General features: G+C 39.4%; 1 protein-coding gene across 2 annotated transcripts; it reads left to right on the forward strand.

The window, feature by feature from the left end:
• The first annotated feature begins 878 nt into the window (after positions 1 to 878).
• rgs17 (regulator of G protein signaling 17) lies at positions 879 to 27,092 on the forward strand. Of its 2 annotated transcripts, XM_044372933.1 has the most exons (6): positions 879 to 1,096; positions 4,169 to 4,577; positions 12,264 to 12,394; positions 18,704 to 18,778; positions 18,910 to 19,141; positions 19,310 to 27,092. In XM_044372933.1, the coding sequence occupies exons 2-6, from the start codon at positions 4,575 to 4,577 to the stop codon at positions 19,496 to 19,498; spliced, it is 630 nt and encodes a 209-aa protein (XP_044228868.1). In that variant the 5' UTR covers positions 879 to 1,096; positions 4,169 to 4,574; the 3' UTR covers positions 19,499 to 27,092. The 2 variants fall into 2 exon arrangements, with proteins under 2 accessions (XP_044228868.1, XP_044228869.1); XM_044372934.1 differs by lacking the exons at positions 879 to 1,096; positions 4,169 to 4,577; positions 12,264 to 12,394 and adding an exon at positions 13,707 to 14,169.
• The last annotated feature ends 446 nt before the right edge of the window (positions 27,093 to 27,538 follow it).

Raw genomic sequence — 27,538 nt, forward strand, 5'->3', positions numbered from 1 at the left:
CATGAAACAGTCTCAAACTGAGTTCAGCTGACCACAGCCCAATGCGAGGTTTTTTTCTCGTGAAACAGTTGTGTCAGAAGATGATAGAAAACATCCACCACACGAGGAGCAGATTTAATTTGGAATGAGATCTGTCAAAAATGGACAGACGGATACTGTAAACCAAACCCACATTTAAAATATCTGCTTATCCTCTTAGAAATGTCTACTTGTTCAGAAAAAGCACACATATACTGTATATATATACTATAGAAATACCAAATATATATGCACATCATAAATTATAATAAGGGCATTATAAACTCACTGAATGGGAACACTAAAACAACATAGCCTATAGCAATAGTAGGCTATGTATTAGAAAACAAGAAGAATAATACAACATATTGCAGGATTTGGTATGAGGAGTGCCATTCTAAAATCTGACAAAAGTTACACCTACTCTTATAAAACGCTGTAACAAAAATAAATTTGTGTAACACCACGGATGTGACTATTAGAGAAATTTCTCTGATGTAACTCTACAGGAGGCTGTGGTGAGAGAGAAAGAGAGTTTATAGCGACGTTTTTATTTTTCACGGGTTTATACCCTCAGGATACATTTCCTCTAATATGAATAGTTGCCTTCTGAACTTTATGACCAACTGACTGTGATTCTTTGTTTCCCTGAAGACACGATATTTTAAGATCTTTGCTTTGTACAACATGGATCTGTTCCTTGTAAATGTTTAATATTGAATAAACTTATTGCTGCAGTATTTTTTTTTTTTTTTTTTTTTTAAATGAATTTGTTGTATTCTGGAGCGTGGTGGTTGGGAGATGTAATGTGATCCTGTGTGTGCATTATACTGCATGTGGAGCCTCAGCAGTGCATCTTATCTCCGACTGCAGCCACAGAGCAGCGGTGGCAGCGCGCCTGCGCAGTGCATCCAGGGGCTCGGCGGCGTTCGGTGCTGAAGTGGGGCGGATGGCAGAAAATCAGCGGCGATGGACATTACACCACAGGATTCCCGTTTACGATGTCGTTAAATAAGCATCGGGACATCGCGTTTTCACACCTGTCACCCTAGGACACTGACAACCCGACACAAAGGGGGTAAGATGAGGATTATTCTGCGCTAATGCTCCACACGGGCTGGCTAGCTGACGTTAGCACGGCGCTAGCTGCTGCTGCTGAGCTGCCACCGCCTCCTCTCGCTGCGAGAGATAGCGGATCTCGGGCTAAAAGCTAGCAAGAAGAAAGTGGGTGGTGTTTGATTTTCAGAAAAAATGTCGGTGCGACAGTCAGCAGCAGTGTGCAGCTCTCTCACTCTCCCTCTCTCTCTCTCTCCCTCTCTCTCTAATTGCGTTGTCACTCCGCGGTGTCAGCTGGGAGGGGAGCTCCTCTCCCCGGCTGGTCGGACCTGCAGCGGCTGGGCTCAGATGGATCAGACAGCTGCAGGAAACCATGCAAAACACCCTAAACCAGCAGCTAGCCAGCACAGCTAGTGCACACAGGGAGAGAGAACAGGGTCCGATGAGCCTGCCCTGCTGATTATCTGGAGATATGCACAGGCCTTCAGGCAGATGCAACAGATCCACTCACAAACTGTCCTGTCAACTTTCTCACTTTAAACTTCACATTTTCTGCTTTCCTTTTCCTCCCCCACTCTCCCCTCCCCACCCTCCCTCTGCTGTCACGCACTGGGTAGCGATCATGCAGTGCACAGCTGAGTGAGCACCCATGGGTGTGTTGAGTCAGAGGAGCCCAGGTTATGTGTCTACTACATCCTGGAAGACTTCCTGATTCATCTCATTCAGCTTTCACCATCCATTCAGAGAGACAGCAGCTGTCAGAGCAACATATCTGAGATTTATATTATCTGCTTATGGATATTTTATTTGAAGAATTGTGCTTAAATAAGCAGCAGAGGCAGTTTCAGCTAGAGCTGCAACGATTAGTCGATTAATCGATCCACAGAAAATGAATCGCCATGTATTTTGATACTCGATTAATCATTTTCAGTCTTTTTCTTTAAAGAAAAATGCCAAAATACTCTGGTTCCAGCTTCTTAAATGTGAATATTTTCTGGTTTCTTTCGTCTTCTATGACGGTAAGCTGAATATCTTTGGGTTGTGGACTGTTGGTCGGGACAAAAATGGGCTTTGGGATAAAATGATTGACATTTTTGACCATTTTCTGATATTTTATAGACAAAATAACTAATCGATTAGTCGAGAAAATGATCGACAGATTAAATTGATAATGAAAATAATTGTTAGTTGCAGCCCGAGTTAAAATGATCCCTGAAGACATTGAGTGAGGAGTTAACACTGCTCTTTGGTGGTAGTTTTTTTTAATAATCGTCACTTACATGATTTAATAGTCTATAAACTCTTTTCTGGTCTGGCCATAATATACACAGACAGCATTAAGTTGCTGCCTCCCTTCTTTACTTGCTCATTACACAACATTCCCAACACTTTCATAATTCTCTGTCTTTTTTTTTTTTAGGAAGCATGTTACTTAAGTTGCTCTCTGTGGTTGTCTTCCTCCTGGGAACAGGCGGCTGAAAATCTTGCAAGTGCAACACAAAAGCCTTATCTTTGCACACAGCTATGCAAAATCATTCTTTGTAGACTTTTTATATACAAGGGAAACTTTTGTTTCCAAACCAGTTTGAACTGGCATGAGCAGATATTGATGCTCAGGCTTGTCTCTCGCTAAGGGAACGGTTGTACAGTAGGAGAGTATTGAGACAGCTTGTTATGTTGTATGGGAGAGATAGTAGCAAGATTAGGTTTGCTTTGTTTCTCCATTTCTCTAAACTGACATTACCAAAGTGGAAATAGCTTAAAATTTCACTCAATTCTTGAATAATCTTTAAATGATCTGTATGCTTCTGTTGTTGTTGGATGTCTTTTAGTTTCTAGTTTTAGTCACTAAGTTGTAACAGTGATTTCTCAGAACATATAGTCTCCAGTGGTGAGATCAACATGATTATGAGAACAGTAAGTAAGTTGTCAGTCCTTCCTGTGTGAAAAACATGCAGCAGGAGAGCAACCTATGAGGCTCTTTAGCCTTCAGGCTCTGAGTCAGTTTCCTTCAGGGATAAACCACAGCAAATGGCCTCTTGATTGTGATTGAATGTTGGGCTGTGGCACGGATGATGGGCCAAATCCTTTTCATGATGAGTGTTTAAATGATGATGATGACAGCATCATCAATCATTTACTGCATTTGGCTTATTTCCTGATTTGGTATATTTTATTGTATCTTGACCGCAGCTCTGTAGCAAACAGTAAACCTGCACAACAAGTGTTCTGATTATACAAGAGCCAATATATAGATATATTATATTAGCTTATCAAAGATTCATCGATATCAGCATTTATAATGGCTGTTAAGTAACAAGAAGCTGCAGGACAGAAATGCCAAAGATATGTTAAAGGTAATTTAGACTCAGTTTAGGGCTGCAATTAACGATTATTTAAATTACTGATTAATCTGTCAATTATTTCTCTAATTAATCGGTTAACCATTTAGTCCAAAAACTCTCAGGAAAAATGTCAGTAGTGAAAAATTTCAAATTCCTGGAATCCATGGAAAAGTCTTCAAAGAACTTATTTTGTCCAACCAACAGTCTAAAACTTAGTAGTGTCCAATGAATCAATTAGTAATTATTTATTCATGTCAAATTTAGCGACTAAACTTCCTAAAACAGTGCGGCCATTACATCATTTGTCCACCAGAGAGCACTGACAAGTTCATTTTTCATTACAAAATGTCCATATTAGTAAATATCTTGGTCACAATTATATATTTATAAATATATATTAATATAAATGAGTATTAGGTTATATGTTGTCATCTGATTTTTTTTTTTAGACTGTAAAATATTTACATTTTCCTCAAAAATCCAGTGTTCAGGCTAAAGATTGTGCAGTATTTGTAGTGATACAGTATGTAATGTACTACAAATCCTGTAACATTTGTCAGTGTGTATTTTTCTCATTATGTAAGCAGCATGTATATATACGTACATGCACACACTGGTTTTTGTATACATATATATACAAACCAGTGTCACCAAAGATAAATTACTGCACCTTTATTTCATCTGGTAGATAAAGTGATTCTGTGGTGATTTTGACTCTAAAGCCTGTTTTTGTTTGCTTTGTTTTTCAGATGCTGTACTTTCACTGCTCCCCGTACTCTCAAGTCCATAAATGACTCATTCGCTGAGATCCAAGGAAGCCTAGGAGGCGACGGCGAGAGAAGCAAAAGGAGCAAGTGAAACTAGACTAGGAAATAAGGAGAGGAAGTCGTTAGGTTTCACCTCAGCTTTCGTGTCCCTTTCTGTGCCAGTCAGTCAGGGATGGTGAAACCAGTAACCTCTCTTCCCTGTGGTGAAAAGAACCTCCTCGCCTTGCCCTGCGTCTCCAGCAAGCCAAACAGCCAGTCCGTTAGCCAAACAGACGCTCAGACAGTCCACCAGTCAGTCACTCCGTCAACCAGCCTGCTATCGTCCAGCAACCTATTACCTCACGCCATGACTGCTCTGTCTGACCTGTTTTTAGGAACTCACTAATTCATGGTAAGTTGGACTTCTGTCCAGTATTATTGTGCTGTTTTCTAATTGGACGCTGTTATTGTCAGTATCCTAATACATCTCCAGAATTACCGCTTATGAATCAGAGAAATTGTAATTAGGGCTCAAACCAACAATTATTTTCATTATCAATTCATCTGCCTATTATTTTCTCAATTTCAATCATAAAATGTAAGCCCGTTACAATTTCAAACATCACAAAGTTAGGTATTCACATTGCTCATTTTATTTATCAAACAGTCCCAAACCCAAAGATATTCAGTTTACTATCATAAAAGACAAAAAAACATAAAATCCTTGCATTTAAGAAGCTTTAACCAATGCATATTTGCCATTTTTCACAGAAAAATAAGTAAAACAATTATCAAAATAGTTTGATTATAGTTCATCTAATTGATAAATCGACCAATTGTTGCTGCTCTAGAGCCAATAGTCACCCTCTTGTGTTTTAAGTGTTTTCAAATCAAGATAAGTTTGTGTTTTCCTCACTGAGGTGTAAAAAGTCTTATAGCCTAAAACACTTGTAGGTTCAAGGTTTCTGCAGGGCCAACAACATGTCTTTAGCCCAGAGCTGTTACACTCCCTGCACAGTCTACATTATCAGATCTGGTATGATGACAGTTGGAGCCCTAAATTGTCTTTGCAAAAAAGGGTGACTATTTTTACACTCGAGACACTTATTTAAAGTTGAAAGCTTCAAATCTTTTTTGATGTTAAAACTCGACAAAGATAAGTAAAGATATAAATGAATGGAGAATATTTAGGTCAAATACTATCATCCTAAGGATAATAACAAACAACTCAGTGGCTTTTAGGACAGACGAGTAAAGGCAGACGGGTTTCAGTCCATTTATTTAATAGGGAATAGTTTTAATTACTTTAACAAGAATAAACATAAACTATTCTTCTAGTCAGTATAATTCTTGATCACAATAAACTGATAAATTTAACTTAAACTTTAAAGTATTTTTCAATCATACTAAAATAACAAATTAACCACAAGTAACCATTAACCACAAACCATAAATCAGTTAAACATATTTCACACTTAAACACAAAATAAGCAAACTTACAGATCATTCACACAGTCCAAACTATTGAAGGAAAAGGAGTTTTGGGGGATTTTCCACAATAAATATGCTTATAAGTTGTTTTTTGGAAGACACAGGTGACTCACAGTATTGTATATAATACCATAAGAGGCTATAGGAGCAAGAATCACATAATCATCTTTATTCTTAACTTCTTATCGATTTCGTCCTATTCTTATGTTGACAAGAAAGAATTAAAGAGAGGAAGAGAGAAGCACAGTGGAGGTTTCCAACCAATTTAGCATACGTACAATATATGTAAAATCCTTACCTTTTGTTTCCATTAGCTGTCAAATTTTAACATTAACTTACCCCTTGAACACAGGTGTTAACTTTAATTTAGGCTACTTGTTTCTATATTACTTTACTGCTAGTTGGAAATGGAAAGAATTGTCTCATCAATACAAAACGCAGTATGAGATTTTTCAATTTGATATATATATATAGCATTTTACTATTGCTTATTGACAATCCATATTGGGCCTTAACCTTTAGTCGAGTGGTATATGAGAAGTATGGAGCCCAGGAAGTCTGTAGAAAACTTTTTACCTTATGCACATAAAACAATAAAATATTGTCTTTTGGACTTTGGGGGCTCCATAGAGAAGTATTCGCATGTATTTTTTGTGTGTGTGATAAATTAAACCTGAAATGTATTTATTTGCATCAGTCAACAGACAATATCCCATCACTACAACATGAAAACATTTATAAAATCTTTGCAAATATATTATAATTGAAATATATAAATTCCTCACTTATTGTATATTTAGCTCGGATGAAAACGATTGAAGAATAGCACCGCAAATGAAGCTCTGCTAACTCAGCAATAAGTATATTTCATTTCCTGTAAGTTCTTCACAATAAAAGCCTTCCTTTAGTTTGTCAATGGAAAGCTTTTAATATGAAGCAGCAGCAGGAAATGTTTTCATCACCAGTAACTTAATATGGCGCCAATATGGCTGAAAGTGATCAGGAAACAGTAAAATGAAGTTGGTAAACTGGGAAGGATTTTTCTAAAGGCTCATAAGGAATCTTATCAATACTTATTTGAATTCACAACACAACCTGCTCTCAAGGTACAGAAATTTGGCACCGATTGATCTAAGATGAACAGGTACACAGTAGTCCCGATGTAATTTGGTCAGTACCCTTAAAGTACCGAGTTTGGCACCCAACCCTACTTGGTTTCCATGAGTAAAAAAAACACAATTTGCCAAACAGTGGCTCAATAACTGTTCAATGCCATGATATATGATAAACAATATAATATGACTTTTAGCCCGGATGTAGTTACTCTTTAACAGACTCTTTTTAGTATTTACGGCTCGTTCTTTAACTAGCTAATATAACTATGGTAATGGAAAGTAGAGGCAGCAGTAGAGAAGTGATTGGATGGATAAATTAGAGTTAGTTTAGAATTAGCTTCTGGCTGATATGACGTCCTGTATATTGGTAGTTTAGCCTACATTTTGTGCCTCCTCAAGCTATTTTTAGTTATGTCTGTATTAATGGAATATGGAAAAACTGACAGGATCATCTGAATACCTTCCAGAACTACTATTGTTATGACAGATCTTTAGCAGTGGCTTGCTCCCCATCCCTATATTTTCCTCTCATCTCAGTGTATTTGTATTTCCACTCCATATTTGCATGTCCTGTCTATGCGCCTCCTTCTCCAGGTTTAGAACAAAGCCGTACCTTGCTGTCGTTTGCATTATAGCAGCCTGTTTTTACAAAGATGCCGCCCTGTCACTGAATAACTGATGGCCACTCCAGTGGTCAGACAACCATATTTGCATATCAAACAGGTCATTTCAGCCTTACCTGCCATGTATCATCATTGCAGTTAATTGCATGTGTACATGCAGAGCAGAGAGAAAGAGAAAGAAGACAGAGAAGGCTCCTCTGCTGGTACTCGATTTGTTATTTTTATTTGGATTTTCAAGGTTTTAATGAGGAGTTTAATTTGAACAATGACTTTAGAGGTAAGAGTTCTGTTTCATTAGTTTTACTTTTGATTCCGTGAGTACAAGACTACAGTTAATTGTTACATTTTCACACTACATCCTTTGATGAAATTAAACTTAAATGTCCGAATTTATAGGGGAATGTGAAATGGAGTCTGTATACATTATTGTCTGGTAACAAAAGGAGAGTTTATTGTTGTCAGTTCTGACATGGTGTCCTCTTCTTAGATGTTTGTAGTGTTTCCTGGCCTGAAATTGTGGATTATCTGTGAGAGATAGGGATGTCACAATTTCAATTCTAAATCGAAAATTGAAATGAGCGTTCAATTTCAACCTTCGAAATCAAAAGCAGGATTGGCGATTCTCCCTGTATTTTTTCCTCTCTACACCCCACCCACTTGCACATATCTGGTGCACATCCAAAGAGGAAAAAAAAACATTTCAAAACTATAGCCTACAGCTGCATTACTTTTCAAGACACCATGGCCACTGCCGGAGTCGGAGATAATGGAGAAACAACAGAACTGGAAAATCCTTCTGCTTCCTTGAAGTCACTGGTGTGGCAACATTTTGTCCTCCCTGTGAGTTGTGTAAACAACGAATGCGTCATTTACAGAAAAACTACAGTTACAAACTACACTAACACTGGCATAGCCAGCAGTGCTGAAAAAAAATGTTGAATGGAATTGTGACCTTAAAATGGAAAGTCAAATTGAATCATGACTTTCGAGATTGGTGACACCCCTAGTGAGAGAGGTGCAGTTTACACTAACTGCACAATGGGATTAATTTAGTTCACAACAAGTGTTATTTTCTTCACTTAGAGGAAGATTTAAAAAACAGCATTAATAGACTATAATGTATGTTATTATCTCAGGCATTAGAATGAGTTCTTAGTAGGGGTGTAATGGTACACAAAATGTATGGTTCGGTATGACTTCAGTACAGCGGGGGAAAAAAACAAAGGAAGAAAATAATATTTTGGTCCTTTATTTTGAAAAATGTAAACATCCAACAATGGCTCATTGGCCAAAACTATTACTGAAATGGTTTAGTTGTGCTGCAGTGGAAAAGAAAAACAACACTTGTGATTCCTGCAAGGAGTCAGGATACCTGCTAGCAGCTGTTTTATGCTGATTTATGTTCGCTCAGAACTGGTTCTTATGACGTGTTGTCTGACCACGTTGGAAATCAAATGTGTTTGTTCCGAACAGCTTCACTCAAAGGTGGAGTGAAAAGTTGACCGTCACAGAGAGGGGTGGGGGGTAGAAGGAGAGGCGGTATCGTTAAAATACGGGGATAACTGTGCATATTTCAGTAATAATGACGGTAATGACGAGACATGAGTTTGGGTCCAGAGCGTCCATGAGCATGATACCCGCATGCTACAGCTAAGTGGTGCGCTGTCAAAATGTTCCGGGTGGAACTCAAGCGCTAGAATTATTGTTCCGTACGTTGGAGTAAGTGGATTATTAAACTATTTTGGGTCGGGGAGGATACCGAACCAAGGGGGTCTTTTTCACCCTCTTGTTATTTTCAGAAAATGCTCTAAAAGATAATGCTCAATGCATTAACTGGGATATGTAGAAAGATTGTGGGCCACTTCTCTCACAGCTGGAAGAAAAGATTGGCCTTGAGGGAGGTGCAGAGAGAGCTCAACCTTCCAGAGCATGCCATGGTGACAGACTGCCAAACATGATGGGGATCCACACAGGAAACGATAACGAGTCCTGGGACCACAAAACGCTTTGTCCAAGGTTCTCTCTACAGACTGCAAAGTGTGACACCTACTGCCCTCATGGCATGACCTGAAGGTCCTGGAGTATATGAACAATGCACTCAGCCTGCTCCAGGACTTTGCAGATGTCCTGTCAGGTAAACGTTATCTGAGCATAACTTACCTGACGCCTGTTCTGCATCTTCTGAACACCTCAGTACTGGCTGAAGAGGAAGAGGACACTGACCTGACCAAATCATTGAAAGCAAAAATTCTGAACAACCTCAACAAGAAATATGAACACATGCAGGACCTGCTGAACATGACAACATTCCTCAACCCAAAGTTCAGAATACAATACATCTGTGCAGAAGAGACACAAACTATAGGAACGAGTGATATCCATACACACTCACACAATGTTTACTTAACTGTTAATAATTCCATGTAACAGATTTTAAACTATTTCCTTCAAGAATAACAGACGCACACTGTCAGCAGCATCAACGTCAACCACATTTGATTACATGGTACAGTTTAGAGAAGCAGTTGCCGCTGAACTCAACACTTAAATTTACATGCCCTGCGTAGACCATGGAGAAGATCCACTGAAATGTTAGAAGTGCCACAAAATAAACTACTCCTGGCTGTGCAAACTAGCACAGAAATATCTGTGCATACAGGTAACAACTCTGCATCAGAGAGAGCTTTTAACACTGGCGGTAATGTTGTCAGCCCGTCACTCCTGTCTGAAAACAGACAAGTTGGACGTGCTAGGGTTTTTTTTGGCAAAGAACCTCTGAGGTGATAGCTGGAACCTTTTAGAAAGAGGATATGGAAGTACAACTTGGTAATCAACAAGATTAGGTCAGTGTTATGGTCAGTGTGTGAAATTATGGCCAGTTTGTTACAGGGATAGTCAGTGATAGTGTCTATAATGTGAATTCCTGACTATTAAATGTTCATCTGCAAGTGGTCCCAGTGCTATTTGCTACTAAAGTGTACTGAAGTAGCATATCACATGACATGGTTAAGCTATGTTTGAGTCAAAAAAAAAAGGAAATGCAGTTGCATGAACAATACTTTCCACTCATATCTTGGGATGTTTGATTTGAAAGAGAACTTATTTTAATTCCAGTTATAGCTATTCTAATGATCTGTTAACTCCCCCCGCTCTTTCATCTGTTTCACTCTGTGGATGTCGCATGTTTCTCACTCTGCATTGACATGCGGTGGAAAATAAAACTTTTGACAGCATTTAGGTTGCAAATTCAGGAGGCTTATCTCCGTCCGGTTATCGCAGTTACCTCCAGAGCAGCCGCCCCGCACTAAACTTGATAGAACAGCCTACATGAGTCGCATGTTTTATCTGCAAGATAAATGGTTTACATGGTTTACTGCTGTTGTTCGTTGTGGTGTGAAAACGTCACAGAAATAAAAAGCTTGCATCCGTGTATTAGTTCAGTTATAAAATCCAAACGCAGCACGGAGCGTCTCTCCTGCCGGCTACTGACAGCGCTGTCAGCCGGAGAGTTGATCACAGTAGAGGAGGAGATGTAGAGACGCTGGTCTGTTTAAACAGGAGTTCAACCGCCTTCACTGCATTTAACATCAGAGCTGAACGTGTCAGAACTCGGACCAAACTCAGTACGTACCCATTAGCCTCAGCTGTACTTGGTGTTTAGTGCTGCTATTTGACAAACATTAGCACGCTGACACGCTAAGCTAACATGGTAAACATCATAACCTGCAAAACATCAACCGACAAAGCACCATCGTGTCTAAGTACAGCCTCACAGAGCTGTTCGCGTGGCTTTAAACTCTCAGTCTTGTGGACTGGAGTGTTACAAAATACTTTACATTTTCATTACATGTTTCATACATTAAATAGCAGATTTCACAAACTTAAACATCAAGTAGGAACCACAGCACTGCGGATCTTTTAATGATATATTGGTCTCATTTAAAACCAATGAAAGTCCATAAGACATCAGCAGCACTTTCAATGTCTTCAGTGTGACCACAGCACCACTACATGAAAGAACACCACATTTTTTAAGTTTTTGTGGGGTGTATCCTCACCATCATCTGCAGCCTGTGCAAAGGATGATGCATGTTCTGAAGCATTAGAAGATGAATATAGACAGTTAGATGGATGAGTAAAGGTCTGTGCATGTGTGAATTTGTTGCACATGTGTAGAGCTGCAATGTCAATTAGTTGATCGACAGAAAATGAATCGCCAACTGACAATCAATTAATCATTTTGAGTCATTTTTTTAAGAAGAAAATGACAAAATTCTCTGGTTCCAGCTTCATGAATGTGAATATTTTCTGGTTTCTTTACTCCTCTATGACAATAAACTGAATATCTTTGAGTTATGGACTGTTGTTTGGGTCAAAACAAGACATTTGAGGTTCCACCTTGGGCTTTGGGAAACATTGATTAAGATTTTTCAGCATTTCCTGACATTTTATGGACCAAACAACTAATCAATTAATTGAGTAAAATATACCATTAGTTGCAGCCTTATATGTGTGTCTATACGTGTAGGTGATGTGTAGATGTCTTTTCTCTGTGAGTGTGCCCATTGAAATGTATGTGTTGTGTCTGTCAAAGCCAAGTGCAATTGGCTTAATGCCAGAAATCCTCGTACCGTACAAGGAAGGGAATCCTCTCTGTCCTGCTTGAGTGCTCTCTCTCTCTCTCTCTCTCTCTCTCGCTTCATCTCTTTTTCTCTCTCACACACACACACACACACACACACACACACACACACTCCCTCTCTAATAACATATATTGCTGGTGAGAAACTGCACTTTCTGTTACATTATAAGTCATTTAAAGAGTATTTAATGTCAGTTATGTTATTTTCTGTGTGTATTATTTCAAAGCCCCGCAGTGTGAGTGGAGTGGAGATGAGAAAAAGGCAGGCGGCACACATCGAGGCCCCACCCCAGGCCCCTGGACAGCCCCGACCCAACACCTGCTGCCTCTGCTGGTGCGGCTGCTGCAAGTGTCTCTGGTAAGAAAATACTTTTCCACTTTGTTTCTGCAGAGTCAGATGTAATCCAGTTTTTTCTGTTAATAAGTAAGGGTATGCTTGTAAAAAAATAAAAGTCAATATTCACCATAAGAAAGTAATCATATAAAGCTTTAAGTTGAAGTTGTAGTCAGCAACAGTTTTATATAAATTATTGTTTAATTAAAGAAGAGTTGGGGACACAGGTTGTTATGTATTGACTGGAGTTGGTCTGAAGCTGCCTGTAAAAATGGTGGAATGCTGCAGCTAACGATTATTTTATTTGTCGATTAATCTGTTGATTATTTTCTTGATTAATCGTTTGGTGTATAAAACATACAAAACCCCCGAATATTTCATTTATAATAATGTAAGACCAAGAAAAGCAGCAAATTCTCAATTTAAAAACCTGGATCCATCAAATGTTGGGAAAAGACTTAAACAATTGATCGATTATCAAAATAGTTGGCGGTTAATTTTCTGTTGATTGACTAATCAATTAATCAACTAAGCTCATCTGTAGTAAAGGTGTGTTAAAGGTGATTATGGGAGGACACTAGTTTCTGTGTACTTTTTGGGGTTCTCATTTACTCTATATCAACAATACTTATTTAAAAATAAATTCAGAACAGGATCAGAATTGATTTTATATTTTAAATAATATTCCTGACATCAAAATACTGAGTGAAGTTTAGACATAATAAAGAATAAAGACATCAGTCACTATCAGTTATTCCTCCTGACCTCTGTCCTCCAGGTACAGCTGGTAGGGGGGCTGGTTTGGGAGGAAGGCTGCCATCTCAGCCAGTAGCTACATTTACTAGTTATATAGATTATATATAGTATGTATAGTAGTAACTATATAGTATATAGTTAATATACAGTTAAACAGTTAGACTACATACAGACAGTTTTATTAGCCTAACCAGTGCGCTGTGGTTTTGTAAAACATACCACTGGTGGATGGGACACTGCCGGCAAAGCAGTTGAAAATATTTTCTATTTTTTCTACATGTTTATGCTTGTTGAACAGGTTTTTTGATAAATTACTCTGATTGGCTTTTTACTTGTGAATCTTTTATTGCACTTACAGTAACAAACTTTGAATTGTCGTCAACTCGAGTATAACGTTATCTTTCACTTCACCTGGTTCACAGTCTCACTGTGTGTGTGTGTGTGTGTGTGTGTGTGTGTGGAGGAGCTGAGCCCCGCCCTCGGTCAACACCAACACGGAGAGCAGAGGAGAGGACAGAGAAGCTATCATGACCATAAATGACAGCAAAAGCAGTAGAGAACTCTCAGCATAGTTTTTTTTTTTGTTCATTTGGCTGAGGCGATGAGAAAAACCACTTGGGAGCTGTGCCTAAATGTTCTAATAGTAGGGAAAACCTTGTCCCAGCCCTGTGGGATTTATTTTAACTGACATGTTTTTTGGCTTTTTGGGGAGTGAATGGAAATTATGCAATCATACAGTATGACCTACTGAGGGATGTTTACATATCGTAAGATTAATGTATTTGATTAAATATCCAGTGGTTCTTTTCATTCCCACACTACTCATTCCTGAAAGAGAAACTCTCTTGCCCAGTTTCTTGCAAGAGGAAACCTTGGCGGGGCAAATAGACGAGCTTGAACCCGGTGTCTTTACTTCAAGGATGGCCTGTCAGCTCACTACGCCATCTTGCAGCTGTTTCAGAGGAGACACACACAGAGATGAGATGGATGTGATGTTATACAGAAGAAGGTCCCGGGTTTGAAACCACGTCAAACATTAAATGGTTGGTGGCCACAAGACTTTAACAGGCAAGGCCAGAGCCAGTGGTTCTTTGCAATGCAAATGCTGTGGGGTAAAAAATGATGCTGATAGTAGGCATTTCCATTTTTAATGTGATATTGCTATATTTATAGGTATACTATGCAGGATTTGTCGGTTGGTTTTCGTAAACACAGCATTCAAAGTTCCTCCTACCTGGCTTGACACCAGAGCAGGAGAGAGAAAGAAAGCAGTGGTGGTCTAACGAACTAGAAACAGAACGAAGAGAGCGAGGAGCGCTGACAAAGCTGTCAATCAGATATACATAGATATACTTTATACATCCATGACACAGAGACAGCAGAGACAGAGAGCAGAGCGGAGCAGAGGAGAGACAGAAACAGCGATGTAACCCATGGATGTAATATGGTCACTACACTGCGAGTCCTGACCTCATACCTGCGCACTGTTATTGGCTGGGGGCTACACACCCACTGCCCAAAGGTTGACGTCCAGAAGCATCTCAAACACAGCAAAATAATAAGAAAATAAGAAAATACAGGCAGAGTCTCTGCAGATAAATACACCGCCATACACTTCTAGTGGGTCATAAGTGATGATTGAGAGGGATTACTTTTGTATGAGTCTATACATTGCTTTTTAGGAAAGTCCTGCATATATGTACTTTTAAACAACTGCAGTTCAGAGCGTGAATAGTAGGACAGTGACAGTTTTCACTGTTTTAGCTTGAACATACTGGAAGTGAAAGTGCTGACTTTCATCTTTAAAGGAATACATGAAATATGCTTATTTGCTTTCTTTGTGAGAGTTAGATTAGAAGATCACTATCATATATCAATCACACTAAATATGAAGCTTGAGCCAGTAGGTGAGTAGCTTAGTTTAGCATAGCAAGGGTTGAAACAGCTGGCCCACTTCTGTCTTAAGTTTAAAAGATGAGTCAATCAGCACCTATAAATGTTGGCATTATGAGCTGGGCTGTTTCTTGTCTGGACCGGTGACTTCCTGGATTCTCCGCTGGTTGCCTGGCAGATATATCAGATATGAGGAACTCACTGCCACTAGCTATCCTTGTAAAACAAACTAGATGCAACATGTTTATTAGTAAAATATAGAGGTTCTCATAGGTTGAGTTTTTTATCCTTTGGACTGAGCCAGGTTAGCTATTCTCCCCTGCTTCTAGTCTTTAAGCTAAGCTAAGCAAATCCCTTGCAGGCTCCAGCTTCATATTTAGTGAACAGATATGAGTGTGGTATCAATCTTCTTCTCTTCTCAGCAATAAAGTGAGTAAGTGTATTTCCTGAAATGTGTAACTATTCACAACCATACTGAGTGAACGTTGTAGAGCTCATAGCCCTTTTTATACATAGTCTCACCATTTTTAGGACAGTGCTACACGACAGTGATCCGAAACTAATTGCCAAGCTGGAATTTTCTTGACTGGTCAAGTGAGTCACATGACTAAAACTCAACTGAGTGTGTGTGTGTTTCACTTCCAAAGCCTCCAAAACAAGCAATAAGTAAAGTTACCTGAAGCACAGGTTTCCCAGAGCATCAGCAGGAAGATGACAAACATCTGGTGAAAGTTAAGTATCTTACACTCTCATTTCGAAGTATTTGCAACCAAATAATAAGTATTAGTCCTCTAAGATTGGGGACTGAACACTGTTCCTCCTCTGATGTGCATGTAAACACAACAAAATGCATCCTACAGTACAGTACAATACTTATAGACTGCACTGTAGGTCAGAAACTTGCACAAAGACCTACTGCATCACATTGCCCCTGAGCAAGGCACCAAAACCAGTGACTGCTGTCTGTGCAGCTCCTACAGCTGCCCTGCTTTGGCTGCACTCTTGCTGGGAGAGAGGAGTGAATGAAACATTGTTTTCAGGCAGTGAATGGTGAATGTGCTGCTTCTTTCACACCACTTCATCTGAAGTGGTGGCAGCTTGCGGACTGGGCCGGTAGTGAGTGCTCTGTGACTCTGCACTGTGTGTTTTTCAACCAAATACCGGTGTCGGGTCTCCAGAAATGAGCCTCAAAAATTGTCCTGAGCGCCCTTTATGTTTATTTATTTTAGTGTTAAGGCTCGGAGGGATAGTTTGCCTTTTCAGTGCAAGTCTGCGTTGCACAACTGAAACCTTTGTATGAGTTACATGTAAATCACTGAATGCTCTTTGTGTCACTTTTTTTTTTACTATCATGCCGAGTCAAGTGGTTTGAGATCTGTGTGAGTGTGTGAATCACAGGAGATCTGGTCTGCCACTGTGGTGAAGTTATAGAGACTGAGGGTGGTTGTGTATGAGAGTCTTAATGGGTCAAGGCAAACTGTTACATTTAGTTTTTTTTAATTCATCCTCTCTTTTCTCTGTTTTTTTCCCCTTCTATCTAACTTCCCCCCTCATACCCTCTAACCCCTCCTCACCCGCTATCATACAACACCCTTATCTGGTTGGGGTTCCTTCTATTTCCATCGACACATCACATGCAAAACAGCTGTGAAGAACAGTCTGTATATTTAGCGGTATTGTGAGGGCGCCCGGGGGCTGTGGCTAGCTTACCCCATTACTGCCGCACAATGGGGACTTTGACAAGAGACAGCAAGAGGAAGGAAAGATCCTCTATGGTGGGACAAAAATAGACAGCTCAGTGTGTGTTGCATTGTAGACTAAGCGAATGTGACTGACCTACGATAGACAGAGAGGCTACCGTGTGTGTTGAGAGTGTTTACATGAAGGCTTTAACTGAAGCTTTATTGTTAATCGACTTTGAATATGAGGCAATGTTTACTGTAGATTATTTTTGTCGGTTGAAGCTCACATTGATGCGTCCTGGTGCGATAAATAGTTGAGAGAAATGAACTGAGTATGGCTGCAACTATCATTAGTTGTTTTTTTTTTTGTTTTTTTGTTTTTTCTGGATTAATTGTTTGGTCTGGAAAATGTCAGAAATGGGAGAAAAATTATCATCACAATTTCACAGTTTTGTAAAGTCCAAGGTCTTTAAATTGCTTGATTTGTCAAGCAACAGCCCATAAACCAAAGATTATTCAGTTTACTGTCACATTAGACAAGGAAAAACAACAAATCCTCATAAATGAGAAGCTAGATAATGCCTGGAATTTTTGCTTGATAGATGACTTAAACAATTAATTGATTATCAAAATAGAATAATTTTCTGTCATCCAATATTAAATATACTAGTTTCAGCTCTAGAGTTCAGAGATTAGTGCATAAATGGCTGTGGACCCCACCTATGATAGGCTGCATATGCAGGATGCTGAACAGTTTGATGCTGTGTTTTTAGGTTGTTTCATTGTCAGTAGCCTGTAGACTTAAAAGGGGAGATATCATGCTTTTTGTGATTTTCAGTTATTTTTATACTATTATTATGTCGGATGTCTACATTAAACATGGTCGAAGTTCCAAATCTTGAGGTGAATGTATATAAAAACGCTCCTAGTTATCTAAACTTCTCCATCGAACTGACATCAGATTAGTTGTGCATGCCCACAAACAGCCGTCCGTTCTGCAGTCTTTGTTACTAAGGTTGTACCACGGGTTGCATTTGAGAAGTTTCCATTTTGAGTAAAGAAAGAGAAAAAGGGGAGGCCTTAGAGAGAGAGACGGGAGCTAAAACGTCCTGTTTCAGACCGAGACTGAACTCAGGGGGCTACATAAATGGTCAACATAAGATAAATAAGGAGTTTTTTTAACTGTAAGTCATGCAAAGATATTCCAGTAGAGCCCCAGATGAAAAACATAGACCTGGAAATGTGCACGATACGTCCCCTTTAAATAGATTTTGGGGCAATTTTTTACTGAGTATCTGCTGATACTGAGTCCTGATCCCATACTGATATCATATATTTCCCTTGTTTATATTGAATATATTTATCTTGATGTAAAAACTACTCTAATTTATATAAGATATATTTGACTGCTGAATAAGAATAAATAATGTATGTTGTCCTAGTATTTGGAATAATATCTGTGGAAAAGCAGTTTTCAAGCAACAGAGGCACTTCAGAGGTGTGATGCGCTGCCAAATATCACTGGAATATAACGGGAAGTGTTTATTAACTCAGAGCCGCTATGCTTGCTGACACTCGCTGGTGCATGCTGTCAGTGTAGATATAATTAACTGAAACTGCTGGCTGCCATTTATTAGCCCGTGCGGCTCCATGGTTCACCTGCTCAAGATGCTGTGCATTAGGAAGTGATTCCAGGGTGTTAACGGATGCAGCGGGGTGTTTTTGACAGCTGCAAAGCACAAAGGACTGGAAATGAATCCGGTGTTAGAATAGCCGATCAATCAATTAAAAATGACCCTGACTGGATCTTGTTGACTGGCTGGGGACATCCCTAGATGGTAACAAAGGATAGAAAATACTGATTTGCTAAGGGATAATAAAAAAAAAGAAGTGATGCACATGCATTTATTAGAATCATTTTGCTTTCAGTCCCTTTAACCTGTCCAGAGCATGTCCAGTTTCTTCTTTTGGTGAGCATTGTCATGTCTTGTCTCCAATCCAGGAATGAAGACAGGATGGAGAGGAGTGAACGACAGACCTGCACCAAGATGGACAGTATTGAAGCTGCAGAAGAACAGTAAGTCCAGCCATCATCCCTCCAGACTTGCATGTTTGCGTGGTTACATGTGTCTCTGTCAATCTCACACACACACACACACACACACACACACACAAGCACATCTTCATGTTTTGTGTGTCTGACTGTAGACACCCCAGCCTAGATGAGGTGCTGTCGTGGTCTCGGAGCTTTGAGATGATGCTGCGCTCGTTGGAGGGCCGGGAGATCTTCCGTGAGTTCCTGCGCTCAGAGTACAGCGAGGACAACCTGCTTTTCTGGTTGGCCTGTGAAGAGCTGAAAAAAGAGACCAATCCCTCAGTGGTGGATGAGAAGGCCAGGATCATATACGAAGACTACGTGTCCATATTATCACCCAAAGAGGTACCAGCTACATTTGTGTTAATTCAGCAGAAGTGAGACACCAGCCAGTTTTTCAGAATCTTGTTGGTTATTTTCCAGATTGTTGCCAGCTTACATCAAATCCCACTAGTACTTCACAAACCACCAACCACCACGGCTAATAAATTCAACTCTTTTTCTTTACCCCAGGTGAGTCTGGACTCGCGGGTCAGAGAAGGAATCAACCAGAGCCTGGCGGAGCCCAGCAGCCTGATGTACGAAGAGGCCCAGCTCCAGATCTACACCCTGATGCACCGTGACTCCTTCCCCCGTTTCCTCAACTCCACCGTTTACAGAGACCTCCTGGCCAACAGGAGACGCACCTGCCTCGACACCTAGACCCCTCCGCCCTCCCTCGTCGCCATCCTACGCCAACAAGACTACTACTTAAACTTCAAATACTACTATGGTGCCAGAAGTCGGGTTTGGAAAAATCTCTCCCTCTTTCTTGATTGAAAAGACTGAATGACATCCGAGATCGCTGGTTGTGTTTTTTTATTTATATTTTTTAAGCAATTTATATCCAGTTCTCCACTGGAGCCAGGTCGGCCTTTGCTGGTTGGTTATTGGTCAATTTAAGGCCATTAATGCTGGCCAGTGATTGTTTTCGCTAGCAATTTGTGCTATTCATTTCGGTTGACTGGCCGACCCACGTGTCAGCTATCGGTTGAAACGGCCAAACTGATGGCCAGCTGTTGGTTAACTGTGGACAAGGACTCCTCAGGCGGTGGGGACAGAAGAGAGAGAGAGACAAAAAGGACAAGCCAACTGTTCCTGTACTGTAATATTTAGACCTCATGCTTTCTACCCTCACTTTAATATTCTCTCTTTCATATGTTTTTGTTTTTCTAATTTCGCCCCATTCCTCAGACGTGATGTTTGATTTTATTTCTTGTTTTACTTTTTCATATCTTTACTGTTCAAACATGACACCTAGTTGATGGTGGGAGTTTTGGGGCGTCTCCGCCCATTTAACCAGTAGAAGCACTGGCTCTGCATGTAACTCTCTCTCTCTACAGTAGCTTGACAATGTAAGCCGCGGACTGCAACCGTTTTTGAAAATTGAGATGTATTAAGGCAGGGGACCTGTCTTTCTGTCTGGCTGTCTATGTTCAGTGAAGGGAAAAAGTACACTTCTGCCAATTTTAAGCATAACGCAGTTGTTTTATTGAGGAGATTTGATGCTTCTGCAACAAAAGGCGGCAGCAGCAAGCACCTGCCCTTCCATCCATCTACCTGTCCATCCATCCGTCCGTCCAAGCACTTTCCTTCTTTAGGATTCTTTAACCGGGAGAAGTAAGGGCTAGAATTGTGGTTGGGCAGCTACATGTATAATTATTACTCATGAACTTTAAACACAAAAAAAATCTCTCCACTGAGAAAATCACAATGCCTTTTACATGTAAGGAAAGGCAGCACAAGCGCTGCTGGAGTTTTTCTGGAAAGCAACCACAGTTTGTCCAACGATCCCTACCTCCCATCTTTTCCCTCCCCTTCCTCTTCCTCCTCCTCCTTCTCCTCTTCCCTCCCACTCAGACCATCACAGCCTGACAAGCACAGGTGCCCAATGTGGGGGAAAAAAAACACTGCTGGAAAAAAATAAAAAAGAAACCCACACTGACTCCAAATAGTCATCTACATTTTGAAATTCCTGAGCAGAAAAAGAAGGTTTACCTTTTAGTGTTTTAAACTGAATGAGCGTTAGCTTAAATCATCAATTGAAATCTGCTGGGAGAATATAACAAGATGCAGCAGACACTGATGTAATTGCAAAGGTTATTGAGCCCTGGGCTTTGTCTTTAAGGCTTTAGCTTTAGACGCCGTAGGTAACGTGACAGTCGCTTGAGTTGGACGTTCAATATCACGCCGCAGATAAGTGAACCGGGTGCCAAACATGATGTCAAAGATGCTGTGAAGAGATATTAGATGTGACTTGTCACCAGGCCGTAGAGTCTCTGTGCATGTCTGTTTTGCCAGCAGATGAAGCGGGGAGAGGTTATGGTAGTCCTTCAGTTAGCTACTGCCTGTTCAAAGACACTCATTTTTTACCAGAGCTAGTGAGGAGGGTTGGTATAATAATGCTAACATGCTACCGCACCGGGCTAGCGGAGATGTTTACGTAGTCATGCTACATGCTGTCCTTTTTAACGATGCTAACTAGGTTTCAGCATGCTGTAGGCAAGCAAGTTAGCATGCTTGTGCTAGCCATGCTAATCCTCCATCTCACTGCCAGCCCTCACACACTCTGGTTTGTTTTTCTAATCTGACTTTGACAGCATGCAATGATAATGTGTGTGTATGGTACAGTTACACACTTAACAGAAAAATTTAGAAAAAAAACAACTTTAATGGGGTCTTGCCAAATGTCCCACTAACATTTTTAGTATATTAAAAGGACATTTTGTTTTATGATGTGAACATTTGAACATGAACTCTGTTCCTGGCCTGTGGATGTGCAGTAGAAAGTGCATGAGTGCAGTATATGCTTTTTTTTTTTTTTTTTTTTCTTAAATTAACTGGGCCTCCAGGTATATTCATCATGTCACATGATGGATAGATGACCTCTTGGTTTGGTGGTTAGTCCAGTCTTAAAGTGTCAATGAAACAGTGCCACTCCTCACAGATAAATGTAGGCATCCACGTTGCCACCTCCTCTAACTACCTGAAGTTCACGTGCCAAGTTTGGTCGAGTTTAAATTTACAAGTAGGCGGCACAGCATGCCCAGCAGACTCAGAAGTGCAATTGGATGTAGTTAGTGATAATAGATTGGAGTCTATTTGAAGCTGTGCCCAACTATGTTAGATTGGTTTTGGATTGTCAGGTGATTTTATAAATTACTAAACTCGCCACCTTACAGGATACTCAAAATGTTTTAATGCCACTCTTGCATTATTCAATTGTTAGCATTTGCAAGTTTTACTGGAGGAACTAAATAAGGAAACAGACAATTTGATTTATCTTAAACAAAAAAAAACAACAAAAAAAAACAGGAAATGCAAATCCAAGGAATTATGGGATTTTGAGTTTTCCTCTAGAGTCAGTTTCACTTGCATTGAAAAAAATGCTAACTGGATGAAGCTGCCTGTTCAAAACAAAGCTATAACTTAACTGCAAAAACTTTCTATGTTGAAGTAATGGTTATAAATCAGTAAAATCGAATAGAAGACCTCTTTAAACCAATAATCATCCAACAGTTGTGCAATGTTATTAAATATATACAATATTTAACCTTTGGCAATACAGTACTCACATGCAGACTACATTAATCTCCATAAGGGCTTGATTGATATTGCTTAGCTGCTTTAATGAAGAGCTGTGCATGCATGCGCCCAGTCGATCAGAAGCAGAGGAAAACAGCGTAATTAACAAACTCTGATACTGAAGGATCAATTAACACACTTACTCCTTGAAACAGGTTTTGTTTTCAGGAAACATTTTAGAGCATTTTAGATGTAGGACAAGTTTTTTGACTCAGTAGAAAAATGCCTGTCACTCATAAAGCTCTCTTGCAGACAAATCCCTCCTCTGCACAATACAGCTATGTTTCCTTGTTGCTGAGTCTATACAGTAATTAACACAAGAATGTTTCACCAAGAACCAGATAATGAAATCATGGTGCAATTAAACCAAGTTTACATTTATAAATTGTGAAATGTGTGTACCTTATTAAATACTCATAACAGTGGGGAGCTAACTGTCCCCAGTGTGAGCAGAGAAAGCCAGCAGGTTTAAGGCTGGCGAGAGTCTCTGCGCAGTGCTGACGGACAGTCATGAGTCAAAAAAAAAAAACTGGGAGTGTTTTACAACGAGGACAGACGCAGCAGAGACTCAGGTTTTCTGCTTACGTCCTTTTCCTCTTAATTTATTGTGACTTTTACACAGCGGGGGGGTGGGGGGGGGGGGTACACGGTTGTTTATTTTTAATAACTGCATTTCAAATGTGGATTTTACAAGCAATGATGATGATGTGAAGTGATGTAGTGTCATCGCTGAGTTCAGATTTTTTGTCTTTAAATTTCCATGGGTTCCAAGCGAGTGGGCTTTTCTTTTTTTTTTTTCGAAACGTGGCTGTGGTTTTATTGACGAAAAAAAAACAAAAAAAAGGTCGAGAGCTGAAGTGTCCTGATGGGATGGAGGAGGTTTGCGAAGCTTTGGCCTTACTGACACGTTTTATTATTTTTTTTTCCTTTATATATAAAAAAGAAAACAACAAACGTCTCTGTAGGCTTTTCACTACCTCTCATGTTGGTTAATTTATTTCACATCTAGTTGTCAATGTACAAGTTGTTTTTAGATCTACTTGAAGCCTAACACTGTAAACAAAAATGTGCACAGAAAAATGACTATGTATATGACCAGAGGGTTTAAAGAGAGCTTGGCCTAGTCGACTTTTTTTCTTTTTTGTATGTATATTTGTTTTTAATTGTGTTGAGCTGAACTAGATTTTGCATCTCTATAAAGAATTCAGGAATCCACTGTCTAAGGGCTAATCCCATTTTTGCCTATGCAAATCTGTTACTGTGGGTGAGTTGGGAAAGGGCGAGCTACCGCACCTTTCACCTGTTTTAGATGGACCATGGTTTACATTGCCCTTTGCTGATATTCTTCAATCTTATTCAGCAAAAATGTACGCTTATTTTTGTTTCTATATAAATATTATATAAAAAAATATATATATATAACAAGTATACAGAGAAAATAGTATATGCCTTCGTGATGATAAAAAAGAAACCTTGCTGAAAACAAATAAATGTGTTGTTGTCTGACATTATGTGGCTGTGTGCTGGAGTCTTGGTAAAATGATATAGACGACTGGAATTCAAATGACAATTAAGCGACTGACAAACCGACTGAGAAGTTGACCGACTGACTGTCAGGCAAAAACTCTCATTACTCAGGCTACAACACTGGTAGCTGACCCTGTGCAGTATTTCCTAACTGAGGGACAACAAAAAAACAACTTTATTTCTTTAAAGAGCAACCACATCATAACTTTCTGTGATAAAATATTGTTATCCAGCCCCAGCCTGTGAGCTAAATAAGGTGTTCAGATTTGTCCTTGTCATTTTTTCACTGTAACATTTGGTCTTTTTTTTGTGGTTTGAAGGGCTGAGTTGAAGCAAAACCTGGAAACAAAGCTGAGCTCTGAATGGTTTTTTTCTGCACTGTCCATCCATAGGTCACATTTTTATAGAATAAAAAACTCCACTTCCCATGAAACAATTTACATTTTATGATTATCTTTTTTGGAGTTTGTCAGTGGATGATGCACAGCTGTTTTTGGATTTGTAATTAAATGAGTACAGCATCGTGTCATCAGCAAACAGCAGCAACTTATTTTTCTATCCTTCAACATTTTCTTGTTGTAGCCACATCCACTCAGACTATCACTGTGTTAATGCAGTAGCGTTGATGTGGAACACATCAGCAGAAGTGTTTTTGTTTTTCTTGGTAATACTCCACAGATGCAAGATGTACAGTAAAAAAAAAAAAAAAAAGTCAATAATGTGTTACTTACAAGACCATTCACTCAGCTCTTATGAGCCACTTATAGCTTTGTGATGAGGTTTTATCTAATAGTTTCTCTTTATATGTACAGACAATTTAATTCCTGAACTGAAATGGAAATGAGGAGGATAGGAGGGTTAATGTTGTATAGATTTTTCTCACAATTCCTCACAGTGCGTCATGGCTAAAGAAAGACAGGTTTATCGACTGATGTTGGTTTGAAATTCGACCTGCTTGGCGTGTTCCCTCAGTTGGATTTGGTGCCTCTTTATGCTTCACAACAGACCTCAAGATCTCTTTCTCTCTCTCTCACTGTCTGTCTCACTTTCCTTCTCTCGGGCTCTCACTTCCTCTCTCGGTAACATCACACATGCGACGCTATTAGAGCAGAGACGGCACCCCGTTTTTACAGCAAAAATCACACACTGATGTTCGTGTCTCCTACACGATTACAGACACACTTCTCGTATTGTCTCCTTCGTACCTCTTCCCGAGGTGTTTGTGCTACTTTAGGAAAGAGATTATGTTTGTGCAGGTACTGGTTGAAGTTGGTTTTCAACAGTTTTAGGCGATCACTTTTCTCTTTATTGATTTAGATGCCTAAGCCTCTTGGTTTTTGTCATGCCTTTGTAGATAGATCAAACTCGTTGAAAGATGATCCGCAGGTGAAAATAAAAAAAAAAAAAGATTTTACTGTCACTTAGGCGATTAAAAAAGTGACATCTTTTCTATTCAGCATGCTTTTTGCTAAATAAATGAAATAATTCAGTTATTTGCTATAAACGATACTGTATGAGTATGTATTCAAGTACTGCAGTATGCAGACAATTAAAAATATCAGAACTCTTTTGAGAGGTTCATCTTTTTCTTCTAGTATGTTTCACTAATATTGACGGTTATGGGTACTTAATTCTTTTTTTGAGTGTCTCATGAATTGCCAGAATGACTAAATGACCCTCTTTGTATTAACAAATAAAGACTGTGGTTGGTTATTTCCACATGCATGACTTGCAGAGCAAATTTACCAGGACAGTACTCGTGCTGCTGAGTTTGGTCAGTTGAGCTCAGCTTTTCACTGTTTTTCACTTGTCGCTCGACAACTTTGGATGATGACTGAGATCCTGACTGTTTTTATTTACAACAAGACAGGATACATTTTATCCTTGTGGTCACTGTTGGTCAACAAGGCAGTATGATGTGACATTGACTTTTCTTGCAGAGCCTCATCTTGCCACACAAAGCAGATGTGAACTCTAGTTTTCAGATTAAAATGCGGAGATGAGAAAGCGGCCGTTGACCAATGACAGTTGAAACAGAGCAAGCTTTGGTAAGATTGTGCAGCTTCCTCGAACGTCTCAGAGCACTGTGTCCCTAACCTTCAGGGTCGTGCTGCCCAAGGATCTGATTGCTTTTCATGATGACTTTGAATTTTATCAAAGGAAACTAACTGATCGTCAGTCCTTGATCAGCACTTGCTGTCTAAAGCGCCCTGAGATGCAGGAAACCCTCAACTGTAGCATTCAAAAGACTTTTCTATCTTATTAGTGCAACCTCGACAGGGACTCGTCTCATCTGGCCTTGTCTTACAGGGATGTAAATCTGTACTACAGAACATTTAATTACATTGGTATTGGCAATTCTCTGCATGAAAGTACGATACAGATGTGACTGTAGTTTTCACCAAGGACTGTAGAATCAACATTCAAGACAGAAATATTTAATTTTTTTGGTCAAGACTCAACTTGATTAAATCCAGATGTGTAAGGATGTGGATACAATGTGATGATTGTGGAGAATTTGAATTGTGGAGGTTTAGTTTGACATTTTGGGAAATGCGCTTGTTTGCTTTCTTGCCGACACTTAGATGAGAAGATCGATACTGTATCAATCTTCTTGTCTAACTCTCCATGAGAAATAACCGTTTTTCCCCCCAAATGTCAAACGATTCCTTTAAAAAGAAAGAAAAAAAGAGGGGAAAGAAATACGTCACCTATAGAGTTGAGATAAAAACAAGACAAAAAGAAGGAAAAACAAGGTTGAATCTGCCTGACACAGTGGTCAATGCAACTGTTCCAGAAAGTACAACAATACTCTTTGGTGGATAAAATGTGCCAAAATTATAATCTAGTTTTTGTTTCGATGTAAAGGGGTCAGAGGAATTGTTGGAAAATGAACTCACATGTTCTGTTGGGCTCAAAATGTTCCTTTTGTTATTTGTATTTTCACGTTACTGTTGTGGGTTTGTGTCATCTCTCTTGAGTCATCTGCATATAATCTATTTCATCAACATTTAACCAACAAACCTGAAGACTTTGTAAACAGGCACTGAACATTGTGAAGCGTGACTGATGTGGATTACAAGCTGCCATATCAGATCCAACTGAAATTGTAATTGTGTCACACACACACACACACACACACACACACACACAAAAAAAAGCTGTTCACTATTTTTAATTTGTTTTGTACTGTTTTAATTTATTTTAACAGGGGGTTTATTTCAGTCATTGTTTGTTATTTTATCTCAAAAGACACAAAATTGTTGTTCATCAGCCTTTAAACTTCATATGAGTTACAGTCACGTTAACAGCGTGTACAGTTGTGGTACATTTTGATCTACGGTTCAGTCTCTGTCTTTGTTTACACGATGACATCTTGCATTAAGAGAAAACTCCAATCTATGGTAACTGCCCTTGAATATCTGTAATTTAAATAGTGCTGCTAGAGAAAGAAATCTAAATGTAACAACTTACAATAAATACTTAATAGATTTTTGCCAAATGTGACTGTGTCTTTCTTTGACTGGAGGTTTGGAGATAACCAGCAGATTCTGTTTGCACTTCTGTCTAAGATTGTACTGCAATTTGATT

Source organism: Thunnus albacares, chromosome 14 (assembly GCF_914725855.1).
Source record: "Thunnus albacares chromosome 14, fThuAlb1.1, whole genome shotgun sequence".
NCBI lineage: Eukaryota > Metazoa > Chordata > Actinopteri > Scombriformes > Scombridae > Thunnus > Thunnus albacares.

Coding starts and splice junctions, on each gene's coding strand:
- rgs17 (XM_044372933.1), top strand. Junction 18,779..18,909: donor ATTGAAGCTGCAGAAGAACA/GTAAGTCCAGCC, acceptor GTCTGACTGTAG/ACACCCCAGCCTAGATGAGG. Junction 19,142..19,309: donor CCATATTATCACCCAAAGAG/GTACCAGCTACA, acceptor TCTTTACCCCAG/GTGAGTCTGGACTCGCGGGT.